The sequence below is a fragment of the Juglans microcarpa x Juglans regia genome, chromosome 1S, assembly GCF_004785595.1.
Source record: "Juglans microcarpa x Juglans regia isolate MS1-56 chromosome 1S, Jm3101_v1.0, whole genome shotgun sequence".
In the NCBI taxonomy this organism is placed as follows: domain Eukaryota; kingdom Viridiplantae; phylum Streptophyta; class Magnoliopsida; order Fagales; family Juglandaceae; genus Juglans; species Juglans microcarpa x Juglans regia.
The window spans coordinates 3,099,689-3,127,588 of record NC_054595.1 but is presented as its reverse complement, the minus strand read 5'-3'; the positions used below and the strand labels follow the sequence as shown (position 1 = coordinate 3,127,588).

The 27,900-nt window shown below is 36.7% G+C and overlaps 2 protein-coding genes and 2 long non-coding RNA genes across 7 annotated transcripts; 1 reads left to right on the top strand and 3 right to left on the bottom strand.

The window, feature by feature from the left end:
* Position 1: 1 nt before the first annotated feature.
* LOC121246581 (cyclin-D4-2-like) lies at positions 2-2,877 on the bottom strand. Of its 3 annotated transcripts, none has more exons than XM_041144760.1 (7): positions 2,829-2,877; positions 2,242-2,594; positions 1,570-1,656; positions 1,350-1,448; positions 1,076-1,277; positions 831-952; positions 2-681 (listed from the first exon to the last, which is right to left on the bottom strand). In XM_041144760.1, exons 2-7 carry the CDS (start codon positions 2,572-2,574, stop codon positions 439-441), a joined length of 1,086 nt encoding a protein of 361 aa, XP_041000694.1. In that variant the 5' UTR covers positions 2,575-2,594; positions 2,829-2,877; the 3' UTR covers positions 2-438. The 3 variants fall into 3 exon arrangements, with proteins under 3 accessions (XP_041000694.1, XP_041000693.1, XP_041000695.1); XM_041144759.1 differs by having other exon boundaries at positions 2,751-2,849; XM_041144761.1 differs by having other exon boundaries at positions 2,816-2,840.
* On the top strand, positions 2,574-27,889 carry LOC121246584. The gene is made up of 3 exons (XR_005937144.1): positions 2,574-2,704; positions 17,435-17,445; positions 27,877-27,889. It is a non-coding gene; the product is annotated as an uncharacterized LOC121246584 (long non-coding RNA).
* Positions 8,024-12,894, bottom strand: LOC121246582 (14-3-3-like protein GF14 kappa). Of its 2 annotated transcripts, none has more exons than XM_041144762.1 (4): positions 12,271-12,894; positions 11,215-11,337; positions 9,287-9,403; positions 8,024-8,320 (listed from the first exon to the last, which is right to left on the bottom strand). In XM_041144762.1, exons 1-4 carry the CDS (start codon positions 12,718-12,720, stop codon positions 8,300-8,302), a joined length of 711 nt encoding a protein of 236 aa, XP_041000696.1. In that variant the 5' UTR covers positions 12,721-12,894; the 3' UTR covers positions 8,024-8,299. The 2 variants fall into 2 exon arrangements, with proteins under 2 accessions (XP_041000696.1, XP_041000697.1); XM_041144763.1 differs by having other exon boundaries at positions 8,024-8,314; positions 12,271-12,874.
* On the bottom strand, positions 9,905-10,781 carry LOC121246583. Its single transcript, XR_005937143.1, has 2 exons — positions 10,151-10,781; positions 9,905-10,078 (listed from the first exon to the last, which is right to left on the bottom strand). It is a non-coding gene; the product is annotated as an uncharacterized LOC121246583 (long non-coding RNA).
* Positions 27,890-27,900: the final 11 nt, after the last annotated feature.

Here is a 27,900-nt window from a genome sequence, read left to right as displayed (position 1 = left end):
TATAAAAAAAATATGATGATTTTTTCTATTCCAAATCTCATTTGTTAAAAGAAGAAAACAAAATCTAAAAGAGAGATTATTATGTTGTTCCCTCTGTATACTTCCTCTCACTTCCTTTTCTCTCATTTGAAAATTGAAATGGACGCTACAACAAAAAAAAAAAAAAAAAACTAGATTTTGTAAAGCACCAACAACATACACCTTGACAACCACCATCATCTCAATTTGGTATGGCTGCGTCATAATTTCTGATTATAGACAGCTAGTGACTTCCTTTCTCATGCTGCTGCAAGTATGCCACCTTCTTGCCTGAATTGCTTTCCATCTTAATTTATTTGCTCAAAACTCTCTCTCTCTCTCTCTGTCTCTCTGAATCCAATCTCATTCAACCAAACTGATTGGAGTTGGGTGTGGAGTAGAAAAATTCACATTACATGACTAGATGTCCACATCAGATGGTCTTGTCTGGTTTCTTCCTCTTATATCTGGACTATTATGTAAAGAATTTGCACATGATCCTACTGTTAATTCATCACTTGTATAGCTCAAGCATGTAGCATCTAAAACCCCAATGGGGCTTTGGGGTAAAGGTGGGGCTAAGGCACTAGCCACATTAGCAGACCCATTAATCAATGATAATGACAGATCTTTGATCAGATCTAGACATTTCAACAATCTTCCCTGCACATCCCACAGAAAGAAAAATCAATTTTCATATTAGATAATCAAATGGGGTGGGGAGATTTAAAAAAGCATTTCCTTTTTAACAGCAAAAGCAACTTTGTCCTGTCCTGTCCTGAGTCTATATCCGTGGGCACCACCAATTTTACCTTTTCAACATATATGAAACAGGTCATGGCCCTATCAATGTCCACTGCTCTCATTTGCCTTGAAACAGAAATAGCCACAGCTGCAGCAATTTCAGAAGGCCTGAATTCCAAGAAGTCAATACCTGGCATTCAAAACCCAGCTATCTGTGCGTTAACCCCATTAATCCCCAAGAACATCCGAGTACAACACAAACACAGTTTGCTGAGGGGGGAAAAAAAACACACAAACACGGTTTGGGACAGACCTTTGATTATGCTCAGTATCAGTTGTACTGATCTAGAGATGGACAATGTTGATGGATGCTGAACACCGTTAATCTTTCTGAGAAAGTAGTCAATGAAAGAGAGAGGGGTAAAAGCTTGCATTCTCCACCCCAATGTGCTCAGCACCAGAAGCTCCATTCTTTGTACAGTTTTAGCTTCAAACACAAACTGGGGTTCTCCCACCTGCCCGCAAACCCATCAGATTATATGAAACTGCAAACCAAAATTTTGAATTACAGAGCATTAATTTCATACCTGTAAATCTACCAACTGAGGCACTTTAGTCTCCTCCATTTTGGATGCTAATGACAAACAAGCCACAGCTAACAACTGCACAGCCCAACTTTTTCCTCTCTACACGCCCAAGAAAATTGACAAAAAAAAAATGTCGATGATAGAGACGATCAATGAGTAAAGACAATAATACGAATAAACCAAGAAAGACGCATACTTGTTTTCAATGTCTGAAACTTACTGGTAATTCATAAATTGATAGGAAGCGATCCAGATAGTTAATGGATAGACAAGCACTTAATGGTCCAAAACTGAAACATGCACGAGCCTGCAGATCACAATGCACCATACTCTGTCACCAATATAAGTGACCCTTCCGATAACAAGAAAGAGGATACCTTTCATCCTCAAAATATTAATCAGAAAAGATGGAAACATAGCACACATTCATTAAAAAGAGTACACTGGGGGGGGGGGGGGGGGGGGGGGGGGGGGGGGGGGGGGGGGGGGGGGGGGGGGGTGGGCAGTGTTGGGGAATCATGGTAAAGATTGAAAGAAAACTCAAATCCAGCAAAATTATCTGATCGAGTTGCCAAAAAAACTTATCAAGGAATGAACATTACCACCCCTGATCCATCAAAAATTTAGAAAATTACGAAACAGAGAAATCACAGAAAACCATTGCCATAAATCAAAGGAAACTCCATGAAAAGACGAAACACATTAGAATATTTAACCCATCATCAAAAATTGGTTTTGTTGAGAACCAAAATCCAGTTGCAAAAACTCAACTATGGTGTATACCCCCGCCGGGGGGCGGGGGGGAGAGGACAAGAGAATTAGAGCTATTAATAGCTACGATAATCAAGGATGGATCATACAAGCAGAGAGGATAGAAACGAACAAGACCAACCTTCCAAATCCAATGAAGAGCCTCTATCCTAGCACTCAAGTCCAAGTCCCTACTGCGCAATCTCTTGAGGTAATCATCCGAGGGCAAATACTCTCTCTCCATCTCTACCATTTCTCTGACTCTCTCTTCGCTTTCCAGTGGAAAACCCATCAACGATTCGGATCTAATTATATCAAAAATCGGGTCTTGATTGTGTGTGTGATTGCTTTGCTTGTTCCAAGAGGGGGAAATCCCAACCCCATTATTGGTTTTGCAATCAAAGCCATCAAAACAAGCATTACAGTTCTCTGAACACAGAAGATTTGGGGTGGCACAGTCAAAACTTTCGGCCATTGAAAGGGCCTCAAAAGCTTCTGAAAACCAGAGAAAATCAAATCAGATGAGAGGTCTGAACAAGGGATTGTCAAAGATAATGGCTTGCAGGTATGAGCATTATTTAAAAAGAAAATTACAAATAAAACCAGTAGGAGAAACGTATCAAGAGACACCCAGTGAATGACTGAACGTACAAGTACAAGAGAGAAATGGCCTTTGGTGAACCAAAGGAAGGTGAAATAGTTTATTTAAGAAATACACAGTGTACGTACAAGGACTCTGACCGAGTGAGGGAAATGGCCTGAACGTGGGGCTAGTAAATGAATATTTGCTTTTAGGGTAAACGAGTACGAGGCACTGGCGTGGAGAAGGCTGTAAATTCATCGGCCAAACCATTTAAAATAATAATAATAAAAAAGGTAAATTTCGTAATCAGAAATTTCCTTATTAGAAGGTACTTTGTAGTAGATTTTTTTCTCTTTTATTTTTATTTTTATTTGGAAGTAAAGAAAGAAAAAAGATATACAAAGAACGCGTTGAATTGCAGGAATGGCAACAATTACTGAAGTCAAAGAGGCCGATATGCCTGTGATTATATGTTTATTGAGATCGGGGTTGTTTGATTATGGAAAGTTATGGAATGATTGAGAATACGTTGTTGTTGAGGACTGCAATCTTAGATTCTCATTAATCGCTTGAGTAGATACAAGCTTCTCTTTTGCCAACCTGGATTTATGTGGTCCGAGGTTAATATATTTTAGAATTGAATGGGTATATATTGATTTTAAAATTTAAATAATCGATATCGTTCCTGTTACATTCTTAAATAGGTCTAATTTTTCTGTATATTAATATATATAATATGCTTATAATATATAATAATATAGTGATAATATATTATAGTATATTATAATACATATATATATGGGTAATTCTAGGGATCCCGCTGGTGGATCTGCTCATGCTTCCGCTCTCATTTTTTTTAACTTTTTAGTTTTTTTTTATTTACTGATTAAGAAAATGTTGCTTAATAATATTATAAATTTTTTTCTTTTTTAAAAATATTTAAAAATGTTAAAAAATGATGTGAAAAAAAAAACAAATATTTAAAACTTTTTTTCTCACATCATTTTTTTAATACTTTTAAATATTTTTAAAAAAATTCACAATATTATTAAACAACATTTTCATAATCACTATTAAAAAAAACTAAAAAAAATTAAAAAAAATGTGAGCGGGAGCATGAGCGGGATCCCCAACAGGATCCCTATCATTTTCCAATATATATATATATATATATATATATATATATATATTGTATTATAGACTATAGTGTTATATTATAATATATAATATAGTTATATATTACAATATATTTAATATATAGTAATATTGTATTAGTATAACTACTAATATTATAGACTGTAGTGATAATATATATTTATTTATAAATGATTTTAAAATTTAATGTTGTTTTAATTAATAGTTTAGCATATAATACAAGATTATTTTATATATAATTATATATTAGATATAAAAATTATATATAATATAAAAAATCATATAAAAAATATTTTATATAATATAAAAGATTAAAATATATATTTATATGAATTGGTCTGGTCTAGTGTTAGAAAAAAGAAAATCGAAACCAGACTAATTTCGACTGATTTTTTTTTTTTTTAAATGAAACCTATGTCGAACCGGTTCGTTCACCAATTTTTTTTTCACCCTACATATGGAGCTTGACTTTCTTAATTTTCATCTCTTTCTTGAGACTCTTAATTAACACCATTCTCTATCTTTTTATTTGGTTAAGTCTTTGATCGTCGAGTCAAGTTGATGGAGGAACAAGACCTTCCCAAACGATCGAGATCTTTAGAGGAGGCTCATAGCGGGAGGGACTCAATAGAAACAGCTCTAGCAAATCAAGTAACGAACTACTTCTATTACGTCTATTGCTTATTTTGGAGCAATTTTTTTTAAGGGGTTTGAAGAAAGAAAATAAGTCATGTAAGAGAAATTATGATATTTTTTTTTTTTATTGATTATAAGAGGGGCAAATATGTCCACATAAGGATGACTCCCAAATATGTCCACCAAATATTCCCCCTAGTGCAATTGCACTCCTTTTTTTTTTTTTTTTATCATTTTTCTTTCAAATATTTTTATACATCTTTAAACATTTTTAAAAAAATAAAAATATATATATACAAATTTATTAGTAGTCACTTTCTTAAACATTAGTGGTCACTTCCTTAATCATTAAGAAATAAAAAATAAAAAAATAAAATACACAATATGATAGACATTTAATGGACACATTTGAGAGTCATCGAAGTATTTTCCAAATGCTAACTATAACATTAACCAAACTTTTGAAAGTACAAGTACAATGAAAGACGGTGGTTACATATTTATTTGACCATAAATATTAATACTTTAATTTAATGGGTGGCCTTCAGTCAAATTAAGCACTACTATTGACTTTGATGACTAGCTCGGTTTGGATTCACAAAATCATTTTATCTCATCTTATCATTAATATTATTTCAAATTTTCACATAAAATATAATAAACAATTCAAAATTTTTAAATGCTAAAATAAAAATTATATTTTAATAATATTTTATTTTATTTTCAACAAAATATCTCATCTCATCTGAACTGCGTAACCAAATGAGTTCTGAATTTATATGACAAATCATCATTCACTTTGAGGCTGAAAAGAAATCTTAGAAATAACAAGAGAAGCGGTGATCTTCATTCAATAGTGCTTATATACACAAATCAGCATGAAGAAGGGCTAATCACAGCTTCTCAACTCTTATAAATTATAATGCAGCCGCTACAACAGAGGGTAAGATGAAGAGAACTGAGAAAAACTAAAAGTACATTGAGGTGAATTGGGTAATCAAAAAACTAATACCCACAAGGGATGCTTCATCCTGCATGAATGAAATTAAGAAATCATAGTGTTGAGATCTAAAAGACACATGGCTTAAACCTTTTAGTCTCTTTAGTAAGACTTTAACCCCTTTTCCTCTCCTAGCTAGAGATGCTCTGTCTTTCTCATTTGAGGGATACTGCTGAGTGCTTAACCTTTCCAACAGCATCTCTTTAATGGGGTTTGCCCTCCCAAAAATTCTGGTACAACAAAGTATGATAATGCTTTTTACTACACCTCCCAAATCACGTGTATTATAAATTCTAATCGCAGCCTTACTTTTGCACACTTTTGTAGTTGAGATGCATACCAATTGGCAAAGGTTAAAGTCTCCCCTCTTGGACCTGCATGGCCATGGTGGTCCGAAACACACTTTTTTATTCTAATGAGTCATGCTACACCCAACACCTAATGAGGGTGTAGCACAAGGACGGGTCTCGATAAGGTTAAATGTTTTTTTTTCATACATTTTTTTATATCTTTAAACATTGTTTTAAAAACCAATTCACAACATCATTAAAAAAATATTTAATCACTAAAAGAAAAAAAGATCTCGGTAGAAATGCTCAAGACCCAAAATCGAGACCCCAAACATTTCTCTAATTATTGAGCACTTATTAGAGAGGTGTGCATGACACGCCAACGACACTTATAATGTGGCAAGATTTAGAATTAAAATTTTAATTCTTTTATAAGTTAAATCCTAAAATATCAATGGTGTGGACTACATATCTTTCACACCAATTTGCAAGCATAATATTTCCTCATGCTCATCAGAAATAGGTTTAGGGAGCTTCAATGACTATTTGGATATCAGATGAGGGGATATTAATAATGATTCTGTTGGAGATTCAGCTAAAGATCATGAACTGTTACTTGGTTTTAATCAACAGTGATTAAGCTAATTTTCCCAAGCCTGTTTAATAGAAAATTTCTTCACCTTCTTGAAACATAGGCTGTTTAGAATGTGCTGGGAGTTGCTGCAAAAATGAATGCAGCAGTTAAAAGAGTCTTTTGTAACACTTCGTGAAGAAATCTATTTATGTGACATCAATGAGATGGGTGTGAATTTCAGTAGAACTTATATATATGTATTCAAAGACCCCTCCCTGCCTTGAAAGGCAAGTTTTCTTACTGAAACCATTGTAACGGCGAGGTCAATAAAATCGAGGCAGAAATTTAATTATGTGATTAGTCAAATATGCGAAAGAATTATACTATGAATTATTTTTTCACATCAAATAATTTACGGATAAGTAAAAAGTAACAAATAATTATCCAATGATTTTTTGATGTTGTATCAGGAGATGATTAAAAAGATGATGAAAAGTATTTCTGAATGAGAAAATCACAAACACCACCCGCCAGAAGGCCAAGCGGCCTGACAGCAACTCCAAGTTGCACCCCAAGTGCAAAGCAATCATTTCAAGCAATTTGGAGGATGACAAAAGAATACCGAAGAAGAATGATTTTAGAACACAAACCTTCTGTATCACTCTAATAAGACTTGTTTGTCAATTGTCACTGCAAAACTCGGCCCCTATCACATAACCATAATTACCAAATTCTAAACCTATAATTCAAATTTCCACAAAACAGGTGCCAGATAATTTCCCCAGAAAATAGGTGCATGCAAGAACATTGCTAGCCAAAGCTACCAGAAGTAAGCTGTGCCTCTATCATTTATGGAAAACACTATAGACACAAAGGAATTCCACAAAGGGATCCCACACACTGATGCCACGTCTCCCCCCCCCCCCCTTTTTTTTTTACCTTTCTCCCCTCTCCCGTGGCCTCTCCCCTCCCCTCCTCCCCCTTTCCCTCTCTTTCTCCCCCTCCCCGTGCCCGCCATGGTGGTCGGGGACCACCTCAGGGTGGGTAGAAGCCGCCGGTGGTCCAAGCGGCACCACTGGCAGGGACATGGGAGCTCATGGATGTGCCGTGAGCTTGCCGTGCACGCTTTGTGCACTGCGTTGTGGCCAGGGGGGAGACATCGCCCGTGAGGGAAGGGGAGGAAGAGGCACGGGGAGAGGAAAACAAAAAAAAGAGACGTGGCACACTAGTAGTGCACCACATCAGTGTGCCTCTAGCAGCCCTCATCATTTATAGCTTTCTTCAAAATAAGAAATAGAGCAAGTTCCAGAAGCAGCTTCAAAAGAATGAACCTAGAATTAGGCCACTTACATTCTTATGACTTCCAAACTTTTGTCAGGTACCTCAGACTGCAGTTCAACCGACAGAATAGACGATAATACCTGAATTGCAATACTTGGCGGGGGGGTCTTGGGTCCTAGTAATTAACTTTAACCAATTGATAGTGATATATCCTTTCAGCTACACCAAATCAACAGCCAAAACCCGGTCCATCTTAAGTTGTTTTTCCAGTAAGATGCACAAGCTTTACAGGGGAACAAAGTATCCCCATTTGATCTCAGAAGGGTTGTACTAGCTTCCAGGCCAAAGAACTTACTTTAAGACTACTCTCCTAAAGAAATTTAGTACAGGCAATGGGAATCAAACTGGGTATTAGAAGTTAACTTTGATGAAGACATTTACACACCTCAAGTTGATACTCCTAGAGACATTTGGAATCAATAAGAAAATAAAAGTAGAGCAAGTGTAAGAAAACTATCAGGAGTGTGGTTTAAGCCACAAAATCACAAAAAATAAAAATAAAACAAATCATCCTAGGAACATGGTGTACATAAGAAGACAAAGTTCATCAGCATTACACAGATTACAGATAATTTATGACATTCAAGCCCACCTCCCCCGAGGAGCACAATATTTCATCGGTTATGCCTCATCCATCTGCTCCTGCATATTAGTTTAGAAAAATAAATCAGAATTTGGCTTCAAAAATCCCAATCTTTACAAGCTAGAATATTTTGATAACGTATAATGCTGGTTTGCATCTGTTTACACTCTATATTGGGGCAGATGTAATAACCATCCAAATTTGACTCAAGAATCGAGGACAAGAGAGACTCAACAGCCAGACCAATTAAAAGCTTTGGATTTAGAAGCAAGGAAATCCACACATCTTGGCTGAAGATGTCACAGCCAATAGATGAGGAGGATATGAACAACTAAGTATTAGATAGACTGAGACGAAATTGAGGCCACAAGGTAAAGAAGATAGTGAAAAGGCAGAACACACATCATGAAAGAAGTGGTAAAGTACAGGGGCAGTAAATGAAGAGAGGAACCAATTAAGAAGGGGCACATGTCTGACAGCTAAAGCCTGAAGCTGTATAGAAGCAAAGGCCATACTGATGGGAGAACAAAAAAAAAGGATTCTAGCTTTGGTGCATTTACTCTTTACTTCTCGGATTGCCATGTCTGCATAACTTCTATTTCAATTCAGCCGATCAGTTTCAGAATTGCTCCAATAATCGTTCCTATTGATTGTTTGTGTTTTTTTTTTTTTTTTTTACTTTTCTCCAGCATGTTTACTTCATGCATATGCACATTCAAGGCAATGTTCATTGAAATTTCCCAGGAGTAGTTTCGATAAAAAAAAGGCTCTGAAAGTCTTCTTTTTCATTGAATTTAAATATTATGTCAGAGCATAATATTTTTTTATAAGTATTATTTCACAACATTATCAGGATTCTTTTCTAAATTTTGAAGAGAAGCCATATTCTGGCGATGGTCCATAACTTTTTATTCTGTATCTCTTTGCAGGTCTGATTTGTGCTTCTATTGCTATAAAAATAATTGCTTAATGAGTATGTTGCCTCAGGATGACCAAAGGCTCCTCTAACTTCTAGTTGCACTCACCTGCATGTCTGAAGTCCAAAGAGTAAGGTTGTCCCTCAGCAATTGCATGATGAGAGTGCTATCCTTGTAGGATTCCTCACCCAATGTGTCCAGCTCAGCAATAGCTTCCTCAAAGGCCTGTGGATAAAGAAGAGGTCCAAAAATCCAAATAAGTAATATTAAATGTTAGTCAAAACGGCATTAACTATGCCTCTAGGAGAACTTTCAACCTAATAATAGGAAAAAAATTCCAAAATATGGGGGTGCATCCATATCTACCATAGACCAACATCATCTTCCGTGTATTATTTATCATGCAGCTTTTTTTTTTTTTTTTTGTTCTTTTTGGTGATCATTTTCCCCTTTTGTTGGGTGGCCAGGGGGGAGTGGGAAGCATTGATGAATTTTATAACTTTATGACATTCCACAAGCCTCTCACTCAATTCGTTAAGAAAAGAGTTTGCACCTTCACTTGGTCGCTGTTTCCATAGCAACTGAGGGACTCAGTATTGACCTCAGCTACCCTTCCAAGGAGAGTTTTATAAGATAAAAGCTAGGCAAGTTCAAAAACTTATATATGGTGAACGCAGCCAAAATCTGAAAACAGAGAATCAATGCATTTACCATTATATGTTTTCCCAGCACCACTATTGATCATCCATGTCAAATAAATGCAGAGAAACCTCAAGAGAAGAATAGTTTCTAATTTCCCCTGAAATCAACCCTTCATTTTTGTACGTTGAACTACACCACCAAAGGGGCCGGTCTACGAAGGATATAATGTGATTTTTCATAAGTTGTTCACTATCCAACCTGAATGAAACAGTTTTCATCCACATTTTACCAAAACAATATGTTAAACGAATTTCTTATCACAGGAAATACCTCAGAAAATACGCCAGTGAATCAGTGATATCATGTGATCTTCCACAAGATGTTAAATCTCCAAACCTTTGTTGATATGAGGCACATCCCTTCATTAACAACATAACCCTCATTCCAATTTCTTACCAACAGTCCACCTATGCATCCCACAGCAGGAGGGTACGTTCAAAATGTTAACAATGCATTGTTCCAATAAAAGTACATTTGCATTAGGGCTGCAACTCAACGAATGTTTCCCTACACCATTTAATGGAGTAATTCCAAGATGATATCCCAAATTTCCAATTTGATTTGGTTAAATGTATCCTGCTTATGGATCATCTCATGTGCTTGAAGTTACTCATAGGCTCAATTAGAATTAATCCCTATCCTATTTGGACTCAAAGCAAAAGAACTGCCAAAAGATAAAGATCCTTCAGTGGCCTTGATGATCACATCTTCGCAAATCCTGTTTGATAGTTTTTTTGGATAGGTATCACATCTTCCCGAATTCTACCAGATCGCACTTTGGAATTGAAATACTATGCACATGCTGCTGATCCGTATTGTTACGAGTAGGACTGAACCAAATATAGATCCAAATGTTAGGACTCAACCAGATATGGATCCAAATTTATATAGAAAAGATGGTCCAGAATCCATTGGACCATACAGAAAAGATCCAAATTTAAAATTGTCATATCAATTTTAACTATTTTCACCATGCTTCATTATATTAGGGACAGCTACCTCCATATAGCTCTGCAATTGATGCACATAACACCATTAGGTAATTACTAAAATGTGCAAATGAAGGTCCAATAGGCAATTACCCACATATAAGAATCCATTAAATTATATCAGAAACAAAAGATAGCTACCAATAGATAAGGATGCAGGCTGAAAGGCATGGTCAGGATAGTGAAACAGAGCATACGTATTCATGATCATATCCACAAAATTCTTATATGTATTTCCAATCCAGGTAAAGCACATAATTTGCTTCTTCTACTAATTCAAAATTAATGTGTATAATTTTTTGTTCTTCTCCACCATACATGCAGTACATAAGAAAGGATAAAAACCTGCTTTGCCATGTTACAAGCTTTCTCTGATGAATTCAGGATCTCGTAGTAAAAAACTAAGAAGTTAAGCGCCAGCCCGAGCCTTATAGGGTGTGTCGGAGCAAGATCGGTAATTGCTAGATCCTTCAAAAAAAAAAAAAAAAACTATATAAGCACATAAATGAGAGCAGCCCTCAATGGAACTCTTTCAATTGAAAAACAGAGCACAAAGATTTTTTTCCCCAAAAGTCACGTAAAATTCCCTTGTGCGCAAAAACTAGCAAAGGAAACACCCTACAGAACAACTGACCAGAGAGACATGGAGAGAGAGAGAGATAGATTGAAGAAAACTCAACAACGTTGTAGGAGTGAAAGCCTGAAACTTCTGGCTTATCGTTGGAGATACACACGGGTTTTGAGCTATGTGAATATTAACTGAATGACAAAGTAAATTCGTTTAAGTAATTGAAGTAGGAGGTCAGTTGACTATCTTATAATACTAAGTTTGAAAACCTTCTTATTATTTATTGGAACATGGATTAACACTTGCACTTCCAGTAGATACTGCCATGGACACTTGCGCAACAGTGCCTTTCAGATTTCTAACAACAGAAGAAGTTATCTTATGTCTTCTTCAGCAAAAAAAAATCCTTTTTTCTTATGTAGATGAAAATTACACAATCATCAGTATTCAAGATTTCTTTGGCATATATAGAAAATTAATATCGGGAAGTTCAAGATAAAATTTACAAACGGAGAAACAAATCCAAAACAACCATATCACATATGGCTACTTGGAACGAAAAAGGGCACCTATATGCACTTCACAGACCCAGACGTAAAAAAATAGCAAAGCACATACTCAAATCTCAATGCACACCTACCCGGGCATTTCCAGAACAAAACCGGATTTTCCTAGTCATTTACAAAAATGCATACCGATTTCGAAAATTGTTCAGGAAAAACTAAGAACCACACCCAAATTCCGTTTGCTAAATAATAAATTCTTTTAATTACGCAGTACTATAATCTATACGACACAGTAAAAAAATCTCAATAAAATAAATAAAGAAATACATGAGCTGTTTTGTAAGCCAGCATAGTATCCTCAGCCGCCGCTTTCCTCTCGTCTCCGATCTTGAACTCAGCCAAATAGCGGTGGTAGTCCCCCTTCATCTTCAGGTAAAACACCTTGGACTCGCTGGTCGAAGCCAACGGAACCAGATGCGAGTCAATCAGCCTCAGAATCCCGGCGCAGACCTCTGAGAGTTCCGACTCGACCTTGGAGCGATAGTCCTTGACGAGCACGACGCGATCCTCGTTCTTGCGGCCCTCCTCCTTCTGCTCGATCGAGGACACGATGCGCCAAGCGGCACGGAGCGAGCCGATAACGTTCTTGTAGGCGACGGAGAGGAGGTTGCGCTCCTCCACGGTGAGCTCGGAGACCTGGTTGGAGCCTGTCACCAGGTTCTCCATGTACTGGACCATTTCTTCGTAGCGCTCGGCTTGCTCCGCGAGCTTCGCCATGTACACGTACTAATCTCTAGTCAGTAAGGAAGCCATTGGAGCAACCAGAGAGAGAGAAAGAGGGACGGGGGATTTAGAACTTAGAAGAGAATGAGGAGCAGAGATTCCCTCGCGTGTAAGTAGCGAGTATAGATGCGAATAGTATACGAGCGCGTGTAAAGTGAGAACCGGGGATAGAAGCTGAGAATCTGAGATGGTCCATACGTGAAATTTCGGTCCAAAGTCAAATTTCGGCGACGGCTGATTTGGGCCGCTCCCCGTCCATCAGTTCTTTCATCAGTGCAAGTTTCGTCTAGGACCAAAAGCCCAATTCGATTGGGCTACTCTAGCTCCGCTGTTCAATGATGTTTTTGCTCCTAAATCTTTTTTTTTTTTTTTCACATTTACAAAATGTCACAAAAATTATCAAAAACAATTTCAGAAAAATCCTCGACCTAATCAAGTCCTTTCAAAACTCCTAGGTATCCTGATGTGAGTCTCCTTTGAGCTCTTCTGAGAGAAGCTTAGGTGGAGAAACAGTCTCGCCTACTTATTGAGTGAGAGAGGAATAGGTAGTTGTATGTTTGGAAGCCTTTGTAGAGATGGAGGACTTAGAGGAGAGATGGGATCAGCTGAAGTTAACCTCTGAAGAGAATGCTGAAATTGAAATTGGGAAGGAACAAATAGAGAAGGTGTCGGCAGAGTAGGACTGAGCTCCGACTCTAACGGAGTCGGAGTAGTCATTTCCAACCTCAAGAGGAAAATTGTCGCTCCGTCTCCGATCGTTTATTGGGCTAACTCAAGGCCCTTTTTCGACTTCTAGGCTTACCAAAGCCCAATTATGAACCTGTAAAAAAAATACTAAAAAAATAATAAAAAAACTTAAATACAATAGTTCAAAAACTAAAAAACATGTAACTATAAGTTATAACAGTCACATTTATTACAACACTTAACACTGACTTAGAAATAACTACATAAACACTAAACAGTAAACATTGTAAACAGTTAACAACATGTGCACTTGTGCAGTAAGGATTTCACTCAATGGTCATACCTGAAATGAAGATACAAAGTCGCAATCAATACAAGGAAAAAAATTGATAATAAAAAATTGAATAAGGTAGAAGTAGAATTTGATTCTCACTAATAAAGGGAGTTCTCCATAGTCCATAGTCTCTCAACTCCATCCCAACTCTCAAGGGACGTCTATCTTAGACTCTCAGTCATCGGCAATTATGTTAGGGTTCACAATTAAGTCTATAAAATCATAAAAAGTAGAAATTAAATAAATGAAACATTAAAAATAATTTAATAATCATTTAAAAGCATATAAAATTACCCGATTCAAGCTTATAGCCCTCGGCATCAACGCAAACGGTATCTAGTCCAATGGGTGTTTCACTTATCCAATTCTGTGTGCAAACTAGGGTCTCCACGGTTGATGGTGACAATGAACTCCAATAAGCATCCAACACGCAACCTCCAGTGCTGAACGCCGACTCCGAAGCAACCGTAGTGATAGGAATGACTAGTACATCTCGGGCTATATGGAAAATGAATGGATACTTGACGGAATTAACCTTCCACCAAGTTAATAACTGAAATACACCATTAAGTGCTTCGACAGCTTCCATAAAATATCATTCAGCCTCAGACATATACTGCATAATATTCCTCGTTGCAATGAGTTGATGATATCGCTGCATAATAAGCTGATATGTACACTTTCCAAATGGGTCATAATCATTTAAGGAAGATGTCGACCCCGTCGGCCTCGAGTGTGAGGAGCTACAGCTGCGGATGAAAGTTGACTACTATTGTTGTAGTGATTATATAAGTCATCAATATCACTTTTTAGCACTCTAATAAACTGTGCAGCCTTCACTATCCCGAGAACGGAATTTACCCAAAATTCTATAACGGCCAACTGGGGATCAAGGATCACGGCCACAAATAGCAATCTATTTATCTTCTCAATATTCTCCTAATATTTATCATATTTGGTCTTTATCCTTGTGGCCATAACAGATAACAATCCCTTAGAGTCAGTACAACTATTGTTCAAGTAGAAGTGAAGCCTCGAGAACTGGTTGAAGTACAAGTTCGCAGCCTTATATTTGGATTCAGATATTCACATAGTTTGTCATAAAAAAATTTCAAAAATTGAACAAAGTACCTCACACTAGTCCAAATATGTGCGTCTAGCGCACCGAGCTCCTATACTGCTGGCTCCAACAAAGCATACATCATGCCCCCATCCTCGACTTTTATCAGCTCAAACGCTCTTTGGTACTTTTGTACCACTGATGAATGTGATTTTTATTACTATTTTATTTATGAAAAGTATCAGTTTTCCTTAAATTCCATTGATTTTATTTTATTTCTATACATTTTTCTTTATTTTCTTGGATTTGAATGAATGAGAAGATTTAGTGCGAAATGAGAGCATTTTGGTACAAAAGAAAAGACTACGGATCCAGACCAACGAGATCTAAAGAAAGCCGAAAAGATTTAGGCAAGAAGACTTGGCGACAAGGTTCCAGGTGGTTAGATTGGTTAACCAGTCTAAATGACCAACTTAAACGGCATTGCGAGCAACAACTAGTAAAAGCGAGCAACTTTACTACTCGGTAGGTTGGCGAGAGGAGTCTTTTATCTCAGTCAAGAACCTTACATCTTGGTCATTAGGCGAGGAAACTAGTTATATTCAACGCACACGACATCTACTCGATGGGACCCTTCCGAGTTTCGCAATCAATTTGCTGACCATCAAATCCTCCTGAATTCTGTAAATCAAGCCGCTTATTACTGAATCTTCTATTTTAGATAATTTCGTTATTACTAGGATAATTTATTTTATGTTAACTTTTGTCTTTAGAAACTATTTTCTAGATCTTTAGGTTAGATTGTACTCGCATTTATCTTGTTTCCAGATTTGAGTTTTGATATCTATTTAATACTGTCTTGTGAGCTGAATAGAGGGAGGAGAGTCTGAGTTTTAGATTTCAATAGTCCAGAGTTTATCATTTAAGTTTCTTTCAAAGAGGCGGATCTGGAAGGCAGAGGTAAAAGTTGCATGCTTCATCAACCAATTCCAACGAAGAACATTAGTTTTATTGTTTTTCTTTTCAATTTCATTATGATCTAATTTTATTTTCTAGAGTTTTAATATAGTCTAGCATTGAGTACACAATTTATATTCTAAGTTATCGTATTTTCAATATTTTCATGATTGAGTATTTATTCATTATTCTTAATGCTTGCAATTTTCTAACTAATTATTGTTCGATTTATTGAATCGAAATGAGACCGAGAGGTGATTTATGATTAAAACTCTAGGATTAAGCACTATTAGTTAAGTGAAAATAGAGATATTTTACCGCGATTAATGTGATTTTTAAGAAAAATCAAATAACTTAATGAGTCTCCAATTAGTTAAATTCATATAGAGATATGAAATTATTAGTTGGAGATATTTTTAGTATTGTTTGAGAGAAAATATTGAATAGTTAATGAATTTTTATCATCAACTTGGGGTAACTGGAATTCTATAACCAAAAAGAATAAATTGTGTGGAATTTGCTAGGTGAAATCAAACGCTCTAGATTTATTCTTATAATTTTTAAAATCTTAATTTTAATGCTATTTTCTTTAGTTTAATTTAGATAATCTATTCTTCAAATTTTGATTTTCCAAATATTAATTAATTTAGTAAATTTCAATACTAACTAGCATAATTATTTCATGTGGGTTCGACATCCATTTTTTTTTAAAATATTTTACTACTTGTTACGATACTATTTGTTATTGATATTGATACTAGTTAGATTTTTACTAGTTAGAATTTTATTTTAGTTTAAGAAAAAAAAAATATTTGGTTTAAATTAGATCTCTGTTTGGTTTTTGTTTTTAGGAATCAGAAGTGCATGCTCCGATCTAAATCATTAGAGCATACACTTTTCAGTCCCAAGATTGAAAGAATCTTACGTCGGATCAATAAAAAAAAAAAAAAAAGAGGTCACCGCATCTAAATTTAATATGGCCGACCAAGAGCACAAGGCGTTAAGAGACTATGCTATTACCACATTGGCGGCGCAGATGGCAAATCTATCACAACAACTAGGTAAGATGAACGTTAATGCTATTCAAACTAATGTTGTTTGTGATCAATGCGTAGGAAATCATTCAAGTATAGATTGGCAATTGCGGAATCCTTTTGCTCAACCTAGTTATGAATAAGCTCATTATGTGTCCAATTTCCAACATCAAAATAAATCTTATTCAAACAAGTTCAATCCCAGATGGAGAAATCACTCTAACTTTTCATGGAGCAATAATCAAGGGCCGGTTAAACCACCTCAACAATTTCCACAACAAGAGAAGAAACTGACACTTGAGGATATGTTTATGCAGTACATGCAAAAGATTGATATAATGATCCAAAACAACTCGGCTTCAATACACAATCTTAAGGCACAAATTGGTCGGCTCTCAAACATGCTTACCGAGAGGACAACAGGGACTTTACCGAGCAACACTGTGACCAATCCGAAAGAACATATCAAAGCCATAACATTGAGAAGTATGCGGAAATATGACTAGCCACAGACAGTAAATACCGAGCGAGATGCAAAAGCTGTCGAAAATGTAGAATCTGAGAAGAAGGAAACCGAGTACAAGGTGAAAGAAGCAGACCGATATGTGACCAACCAGCAAGCTGAAATGACTAAAGAGAATAAAGGGGTGGCAAAACCCAAGAAATCCAGAAAGTTTATATCTTAAACTTATTCTCCTTCAATTTATAATCCACCAATTCATTTCCACAAAGATTAAAAAAAAAAAGATTAATAATCAATTCTCTAAATTTCTGAGTATATTTAAGCAACTACATATTAATATTCCTCTCACTGAAGCTTTAGAGCATATGCCTAAATATGCAAATTTTTTTACAGATATATTATCAAACAAACGGAAGTTGGAGGAGCATGAGACTATAATGCTGACCGAGGAGAGCAGTACAATTTTACAAAAGAAGTTGTCGTCTAAGTTAAAAGATCCGGGGAGTTTCACGATCCTTTGCACTATAGGAAATTCCTATTTTGATAAAACTTTATGCAACTTAGGGGCAAGTATTAATCTAATGTCTCTCTCTACTTTTAGGAAACTAGGTCTTGGATAAGCAAAGCTGACCACCATCTCTCTATAGTTGGCGAACATATCTATTAAATACCTAAGATGACTCATTGAGGACGTACTGGTAAAAGTTGATAAGTTCATCTTCTCGGCCGACTTCATTGTACTCGATATGGAGGAGGACGATGAGATTCCTTTGATACTGGGCCGACCTTTCCTTGCGACGAGAAAACCTTAATTGATGTCCAACAAAGGAAACTCATTTTGAGGGTTAGCGAGGAGCATGCCACTTTTGACTTATTTAAATCTATAGAATTTCCTTCCGAGGTACATTATTGTTTTCAAATAAGCGACTGAGACGTAGTCATGGCCGACGAGACTTATGGAGCTGAATTTTTAAAGCTACCACTTGAGGTATGTCTTACTCATTCTACATCTATTGAATTCGAAGATGAAGAGGTTATGGAGTGTGAGAGATATTTGGAATCTTCACCATCCCTTTCTCCTTCAATAAAACCAAAAGTGGAAGAGTTAAACTCATCTCGGCCGACATCTCCAAGTAAGGAACCACTCAAGCTTGAACTCAAATCGCTTCCCTCAAATTTAAGGTACGCTTTCTTAGGCCAAGACTCTATTTTTCCAGTTATTATAAACAGTTCGTGAGTGATGTAGATGAAGAGAAGTTGTTGAGAGTCTTGCGGGAACACAAAATGGCCTTAGGTTGGACCATCTCGAACATCAAAAGAATTAGTCATTCAATTTGCATGCACAAGATTTTAGTGGAGGATAATCTTAAACCGATCGTCCAACCCCAGAAGTGGTGCATAAAGAGGTATTGAAGCTTTTAGATGCCAAGATCATTTATCCAATATCAGATAGTGCATGGGTAAGTCCAGTGCAAGTTGTCCCAAAGTAATGAGGGATAACTGTGATAGAAAATGACAACAATGAACTCATACCGACGAGGACGGTCACAGGATGACGAGTATGTATAGACTATCGAAAATTGAATGATACAACTTGAAAAGACCATTTCCCCTTACCTTTTATTGATCAAATGCTAGAAAGACTTGCGGGCTACGCTTACTATTGTTTTCTATATGGATATTTCGGCTACAATCAAATAGTCATTACACCCGAGAATCAAGAGAATACCACTTTTACCTGTCCTTATGGCACGTTTGCATATAGGCGTATGCCTTTTGGTCTTTGCAATGCGTCAACCACTTTCCAAAGATGCATAATGTCCATCTTTTCGGATATAGTGAAAATTCTTATAGAAGTCTTTATAAATGACTTCTCGATTTTTGGTCACTCTTTTGATAATTGTTTATCTAATTTATCTTTGGTTTTGCAGAGATGTAAAGAGATAAATCTTGTTTTAAATTGAAAAAAATGCCACTTCATGGTCAAGGAGGGAATAGTATTTGGCCACCGCATTTCCTTCAACGGAATTGAGGTCAACCAAACAAAGATAGAAGTTATTGAAAAACTCCCACCACGAACCAATGTGAAGGACGTGAGAAGTTTATTGGGTCACGCCGGATTCTGTTGTCAATTTATCAATGATTTTTTTCAAATTACTAAACCTCTTTGCAATCTATTGATTAAAGATACTCGGTTTGAGTTTTCTGATGAATGTTTGCATGTTTTTAAAATATTAAAAAAGAAATTAATTTCAGCATCTATCATTGTATCACCGGATTGAAATTTACATTTTGAATTAATATGTGATGCTAGTGATTAAGCTAAAGGGGCTGCTTTGGGGCAGAGAAAAGATAAAAATTTTCATGTTATTTATTATGCAAGTTGGACCTTAACAGAAGCTCAACTTAATTATGTTACTACTGAAAAAGAATTGTTAGCAGTTGTATTTGCATTTGACAAATTTCACTCTTATTTGATAGGTTCAAAGGTGGTCGTCTACACCAATCACTCAGCTCTTAAATACTTGTTGTCGAAGAGGGATGTCAAATCAAAACTGTAAAAAATGGATTTTGCTATTACAAGAGTTCGATTTGGAAATGAAAGATAACAAAGGTACTGAGAATGTAGTGGCCGACCACTTATCTCGTCTTGAGCTTAAAGAGGTGGCGGACGAGGAGAAATTCCAAATTAATGAGACCTTCCTGGACGAGCAATTAATGTCTATACAAGTTGTTTCACGGTATGCTGACATAGTAAATTATTTGGTATCCATAATTCTACCGGCCAAGATGACATATCAATACAAGAAGAAATTCTTCTCCGACTTGAAATATTATTTTTGGGATAAACTTTTTCTATACTGATATTACGCGGACCAGATAATTAGGAGATGTGTGCCCGAGCATACTCAAACATTGCCACTCATTGGTCAACTATTTTTAAAGATTTTTTAAATTTTGTTAATTTATGTGATCATTATCAAAGAGTTAGCAACATCTCGAGAAAACATGAGATGCCTTTAAACAATATTTTAGTGATTGAATTATTTGATATTTGGGGTATATATTTCATGGATCATTTTTCATCCTAATATTCTAATAAATTTATTTTGGTGGCTATAGATTATGTCTTCAAATGGGTGGAAGCGGTCGCCTTGCCAACCAATGATGCGAGGGTCGTAGTGAATTTCCTGCAAAATAACATCTTTTCCAGGTTCGGCACTCCGAGGGCCATTATCAGTGATAGCGGGAAGTATTTTTGCAATCGCCAATTTGAAGCACTACTGACTAAGTATGGAGTTACTTATCACGTGGCGACACCATACCATCCTCAAATGAGCGGCCACATCGATGTGTCTAATCGGGAGTTGAAGCTCATATTGGACAAGACCGTGAGTGTCTCTTAGACAGATTGAGCGAGAAGGTTAGATGAGGCGCTATAGGCCTATCGGACATCATTCAAAACACAAATCGAGATGTCGCCTTCTTGGCTCGTTTATAGAAAAACCTGCTATCTACCCGTGGAGCTAGAACATAGAGCCTATTGGGCGACGAGAATACTGAACTTTGATTTACAAGCGGCTGACAAGAAGATAATACTGCAAATCAACAAGATGGATGAGTTTCGCAATGATGCTTATGAGAATGCTCGGATTTACAAAGATAAAACTAAAAGATGGCACAATAAGCATATTCTGAGAAAGGAATTCAAAGTCGGGCAGAAAGTTATATTGTTTAACTAAACACTTCGACTCTTCCCAAGAAAGTTGCGCTCTCGATGGTAAGCACTATTTGTGGTGACCCGTGTCTTTCCCTATGGGGCAATTGAAGTCCATCACGAGACAAATAGCACATTTAAAGTAAATGGACAGAGATTAAAATCCTATGTGGATGGAGACTTTAACTCGGAAAAGAGTTTCATCTATCTCACTAATAACAAATGATGAGATGATAATGTCTAACTCCAGACTTTAAATAAAGCGATTTTGGGAGGCAACCAAGTTTTTTTTTTTTTTTTTTTTTTGCTTAATATTATTCTTTTGCTTTCATCTTGTAGGAATGAAGAGGCAAGGAGATATCTAAGGAGTCTGCACCTTCAAGGGGAGCATCTCTTACCTTCTCTCATTCTTTATTTTAGTTTTTCTTCATTTTTTCCATCGAGGACAATGTGATATTTAAGTTTGGGGGAAAAATATTATTTTATTTATTTAAAAGAATAATAATAATAATGATAAAAATAGTATTGTTTGATGAATAAAAAGCCTATAATAAGAATATGATTGAAATTGATTATAATTTTCAAGAAAAATTCTCATTGCTTATGTCTAATTGTTAATTCTTTACTTGATCTTGCTTAATTTGATATCTTCTATGTTCAATGAATGTTTATCATGATCATTAATCGTTTTACATACATAGAGAAATTTTATGTGAATTTTGTGAATTTGTATGGTCTCAACTTACTCTAAAAGTTGTTTGGTTATACTCGAGATAAAATCCTAGACAGAATATTAATAGGAAAATGATTAAGGCATTCTTTGGACCGATTGAGCCTTTCAAGCTTATCTGTTTATTATCGTTATCTCTAGCCATCCATTTGAGTTTTATTGAATTATATTTTGGTTTTATATTTTTCTTTCTTGTAAACCTCATATTTCCTACCATATTTGAGCTTAAACACTTATTTCCTTACCTTTTAAGAAAATTAAGTTTGCACATAGTCACAGACTCACAAGAGCATGAAATGCAAGAGAAGAAAAAGGTCTACAAGTAAAGTTAATTATAGCAATATCATCAAAGTCATAAGTTTAGGGATGTGAAAAGTCAATTCGTGTACTATGTAGCCAACAAGAAAAGGCAGACGAGAGTTATCTACAAAAGTAGTCGAAAATGTATGAAATATTTCCATAATACTAAAATGAAAAGAAAAGAAAAGAAAATGTTTGACCTGCCAAATAAAGGGGTAAAGAGAGAGATACTTGAAAGTGCAATAAAGAGAGGTATGTTGATAGATTTACAATGATTGGGAAGATATGTTAGAAGTGAAAATGCTCTATTTTTCTGTTGATGTTCAAACTTAAGTTCTCTTGCTTCGTTTGAATCATACATTTTCTTTATAGCCCTCACCCTAGCCTTACATTACAAGTTTAATAAAGGCCTATTGATCCCTAGTGATAGTTTCTGTTCTACATTAATGGAGAGTGATTTGAAAAGCAAGTCTATGGAGTTTTTAGAGATCCATTATTTATTTACTTGTTTTCAAAAAACTATCCGAGGAGCTAATGTTGAAGTGAGAGTGATAGTTATGCTTAAATGTGAGGATGGATAAGTCAGAATCGGAGCGGAGGTTGGACAGAGTCAGAATTCTCGAAGATATGCACAGTTCTACAGCAGAGGGTGATAGGTTTCTAGTGGGCAAACTGATATCTGATCGAAGGATGAATAAAGAAGTCATTAGATCAACTTTGACAAAGATCTGGAGGGTGATAGGTACCTTTTGATGGTTTGACCCTTCCACAGAGTATGAACTTTGATTTTGAGTGCTTTTGGGTACGACTGAATAACCTACCATTGGCATGTATGACCCATGAGGTAAGCGGACAAATTGGTGCATCGATTGGTAACGTTAAAAAGGTGGATGTTGGTGACGATGGGATTGGCTGGGAATGTTATCTGAGGGTGAGGATCGAAATGGATATAAGGAAGGTCATTGAGAGGGAAATAACTGCCAACTTGGCAGGAAACAGAATATGGGTGCCTTTGACATACGAGAAGCTACCAAAATTATGCTTCACATGCGGGAGAATTAGACATATAGGTGGTGGATATGATGTGGGGGACAAATTGCAATATGGAAGTTGGTTGTGTGCTCAGCCTAGCTTTCGGAGGACTGGAATGGAGAACAGGCAGTACCAAGGGAGGGAGTAGAGGGAAGGCAGTGAAGGGGGTCAAAGTAGAGAGGGGTGGGGAGTGGAATGGGTTTTAAATTATATGACTTTAATGAACTAGATGAGAAAAACTAAAGCAGATGAGGATCCAATGAGAGCTCGGAATGACGTGGAGGTTATAAGGGTGATGCATAATATGGTAGTTGTATTGGAGGATCAAGTATTTGATAAAAGGAGTCAGTGTGGTGGAAAGAAGGGGGAGGGTGGGTCAATCTCTGTGACTGAGCAGACAACACATAAGGCTAATAGGGACTATGTTGACAACTCTGAAGCTGTAAAAGGTGGACCCAAGGTAGATAAGGATGCAGGTTTGGGTCAGCAACTATCATGTGTAGATCTGCAACTAGTTAAGAATGGGGAAAGGTCGGGAGGGGGAGGTGGAAGAGAAAGGCACGCAACACAGGCAATAAGAACCAAGGTGCTTCATCAAACGATTGGAAGAGAATGTTGGTGGATGAGACAAAGGGCAGTTATGAGGAAGCTTTGACGAAGAAGAGCAGTCAGAATGTCAAGGAGGAGTTGGTGGAAGATGAAAAAATAATGGTGAAGGTTGTTTACTAACCCCGCTAAGCATTATGAAAATCTTAAGCTGGAACTATCGAGGGCTTAGGAACCCTTGGACAGTTCAAAGCCTTTACCAAATGGTGAAGGAAAGGAGACTTGAAATGATATTCTTATTTTAAACAAAACTTGCAACTAGCAAGTTTGAAGGTATTAAGAAGAAGATGGGATGAGGGGATGTTTTATTGTTGAAGTAAGGGGGAGGAAGGGTGGTTTGGCCTTATTGTGGAGCAATGAGATTAAGGTGGAAATAGCTAACTACTCTCATTTTCACATTAATGCAATAGTTTAGTGTGTGGAAAGAAATTTATCATGACTGTTCACTGACTTTTATGGCCATCCCGAAACTTGTAAAAGAAGGGATTCATGGAAGTTGTTGTCATTGTTAAACTCATATACTCAGATGTCATGGTGCATAATGAGAGATTTTAATGAAATTGCCTTCCAATATGAGAAATGGGGAGGGAAGCATAGACTTGAATCACAGAGGAAAGACTTTAGGCAGACCTTGGCTGGGAACAGTTTGTTTGATGCGAGATGGAAGGGGATTCTGTTTACTTGGAACAACAAGCACTCTAATAGCACATTCACGAAATAGAGGCTTGATAGGGTTGTTAGTAATCCTTTGTGGTCTAAGATTTTTCAAGATGGGATTGTTGAGGTTTTGGATGCAAGCCAGTCTGACCATAAGACTTTGTGTTTAGACTTAAGTTCCAAGATGCTGAATAAAAGAAAAAACAAAAGAATTTTCAGGTTTGAGGCAAAATGGATCTTGGATGAGGATGGAAGACCAATGGTGGAACAGGCTTTGGACATAATTGATGGTGTAACAGACTCTCTCATGAAGGTGCAGTCAAAGCTAAATGTGTGTAAGGGTGATTTATGTAGATGGAGTTATCATAAAGAAAAAGGATGCAGAGGCAATGCTGCAGAAGAAACTGAATTATTAAAACAATATCAGGATAATGAGTTGCCTCATAATGTGGAAGTGATTAGGCAGCTGCAAGATGAGGTGGGGATGATGCTAGAGCAAATGGACTTGAAATGGAGACAGAGAGCAAAGAGGAACTGGTATCAGTTGGGAGATAAGAACACCAAGTTCTTTCACTCTTGTGCCAATCAGAGGAAAAGGAAGAACCAGATCAATGAAATTACAGATTCTTTGGGTAAAAAGGTGATAGACCAATAAGGAATGGAGGGTGTTTGTCATAAGTATTTTAGTAACTTGTTTAGCTCTTCTAATCTTACAAGGGAGGCTATTGATGTGTGCATTAGAGAATGGACCCGAGAGTTACCAGCCAGATGAATGCCGATCTTCAGAAGAGTTTTACTAAAGCTGAGGTGGAAGAGGCTTTAAAGCAGATGGCCCCATTGTAATCCCCTGGACCTGATGGGTATGGTGCGTGCTTCTACAAAGCATATTGGAGTGTAGTTGGGGAGGAGGTATCTAATGCCATTCTCAACTTCCTAAATGATGATGGAGAACTGGAAAGTAGTGTTAATAGTACACTTATTGCTTTCATTCCCAAGGTGACTAATCCTACTACTACTAGTGATTTTAGACCCATAAGTTTATGCAATGTGTTTACAAATTGGTTTCTAAGGTTGTAGCTAATAGATTGAAGAAAATTCTTCCATCTATTGTTTCTCATAACCAAAGTACTTTTATCTCTGGGAGACTCATCACAGACAATGTGATGGTTGCATATGAGGTACTCCACACTATGAAAACTAGACAGAAGGAAAAGGTAGGGAGTATGACACTTGGATATGTCTAAGGCGTATGATAGAATAGAGTGAAGATATTTGGAGGCTGTGATGAGGGGGATGGGTTTTGGGAAAAAATGGGTTTCTTTGGTCTTGAAGTGTGTGACTACGGTTACATATTCAGTGCTTGTAAATGGTAAAGCCAGTTGTATTATAAAACCAACAAGCGGGTTAAGGCAAGGGGATCCCATCTCCTCTTACCTGTTTATCCTTTGTGCAGAGGGGCTATCCGCTTTGATTAATGCTACTGAGAGAAGATGGATAATAAGAGGGGTTGCTATTTCAAGAGGGGGTTACAAGGATCAGTCATCTCCTTTTTGCTGATGATTGTCTCATTTTTTGTAGGGTTAAGATGGCTGAGTGGTAGCAAATATAAGGGCTTCTAAAGCTGTATGAAGAGGCCTCGTGCCAATGTTTGAATTTACAAAAAACCACCATATTTTTCAGCTCCACTACAGATATGCAGATCAGGTTGTAAATAAAAAATATGGCAGGGGTGTTTGGGTATGGTAGCTATGAAAGGTACCTTGGTTTACCAACCTTGGTGGGCAAATCAAGATACAATACATTTAGAAACCTGAAGGAGAGGGTATGGTCTAAGATCAGTAGCTGGAAAAATACATTTTTATCTTAAGTAGGGAAAGAAGTGCTCCTTAAAGCAGTTGTTCAGGCAATCCCTATCTTTGCAATGAGTGTCTTCAGCCTGCCTAAGAGATTGTGCAATGAAATAACATCCCTCATGGCCCGTTTATGGTGGGGTCATAAATAAGAGGATAATAAGGATCCAGTGGAGAACTGGTATAAAATCAGTGAAGACAAGTGGAGTGGTGGATTGGGATTTAGGGACCGAGAATGTTTCAACACAGCTATGCTTGCTAAGCAATGCTGGAGAATGGTAAATAATCCATCCTCATTGGTGGCTAGGATTATGAAAGATAAGTATTATAGGCATGGGGGGTTGCTGGGTGCAAAACTTGGTCATGGTCCCTCTTATATATGGAAGAGTTTATGTTCTGCATTTGATTTGGTGAAAGAAGGGATTGTCTGGAGGGTGGGAGATGAGACAAGGGTGCAGATATGGAGAGACAAGTGGTTACCATAACAAGCCTACCCTCAAGTGCAATCACCCATTAATATTCTACCAAGTGCCAAGGTGGATCAACTTATAAATAGTGAAGATGGCACATGGAAGAGAAACATGCTCAATGAAATTGTTACAGAAGAGGAAGTGGAATTGATCAGCAGCATTCAAATTAGTAGATAGGTTGCAAGAGATAAAATGGTATGGGGGCACTAGAATGATGGAAAATTTTCTATTAAGAATGCTTATCACCTTGAGCACAAAAGGAAGAGAAGAAAGGTTGATGAAGCATTAAAGGGAGCCTGTGATGATAAAGAATGGAGACTTATTTGGGGGCTTAATATCCAAAGTACAGTCAAGCACTTCTTGTGGAAGGTATGTCAAAATCTGCTGCCTACTAGAGATAATTTGGCCAGGAAACAAATCATAAAGTCCAGTCTATGTCCAATTTGTGAAATAGAGTCAGAATCAACTATGCATGCTCTCTGGAGTTGTCCTGCAACCTCGGATGTATGGGTTGAACTAGAAAATCCTATCTAAAAATGGTGTAGTAATGAGATTAGCTTCATGGATTTATGGATGTAACTTAATGAACAGCTGAGTATGGAGGAAATGGAGTTAGTTGCTTGTGTGTTGAGAAAAATATGGTTTAGAAGAAATGCATGGATGTTTGATAGTAAATTTGCTGATCCTAAGTCTGTGCTGAAATCTGCTAATGAGGGGCTTCAAGAATTTACTACAACTAATGAACTACAATTGGAGATATAAGGGGAAGGGGTTCAGACAGAAGGGGGACCAGATGAGAGAAACCATATAGTTTGAGCATAAAAGATAATTGGGATGCAGCAGTAGATATGGAGCTTAAAAGGGTGGGGTTGGGTGTTGTGATTCGTGATTCTAGTGGGGAAATTATGGCTTGGTTGAGTTCAACTGTGAACCATGTACAAAAACCTGTCATTGTAAAGACTTTTACCTTAAGAATAGCTGGTTATCTATGTGCAGGATTGGAGTTGTCGAATGTGATTTTGGAAGGCGATTCTCAAGTGATTGTGAATGCTACAAACAGTGAGGAATAAGTTTGGGCAAATTATAACAACACAGTTGAAGACATTAGACTGTTATTAACTAACATAGTGGACTGAAAAGTTAGGTTTGTATATGGAGAAGTTAATGACAAAACTCATAAACTTGCAAAACTAGCATTTAAGTTTTCCAAGGAAAGGGTTTGGATAGAAGAAAACCCCATAGAGATAGTTAGTGATAAACAGAAAGAAAAATAATG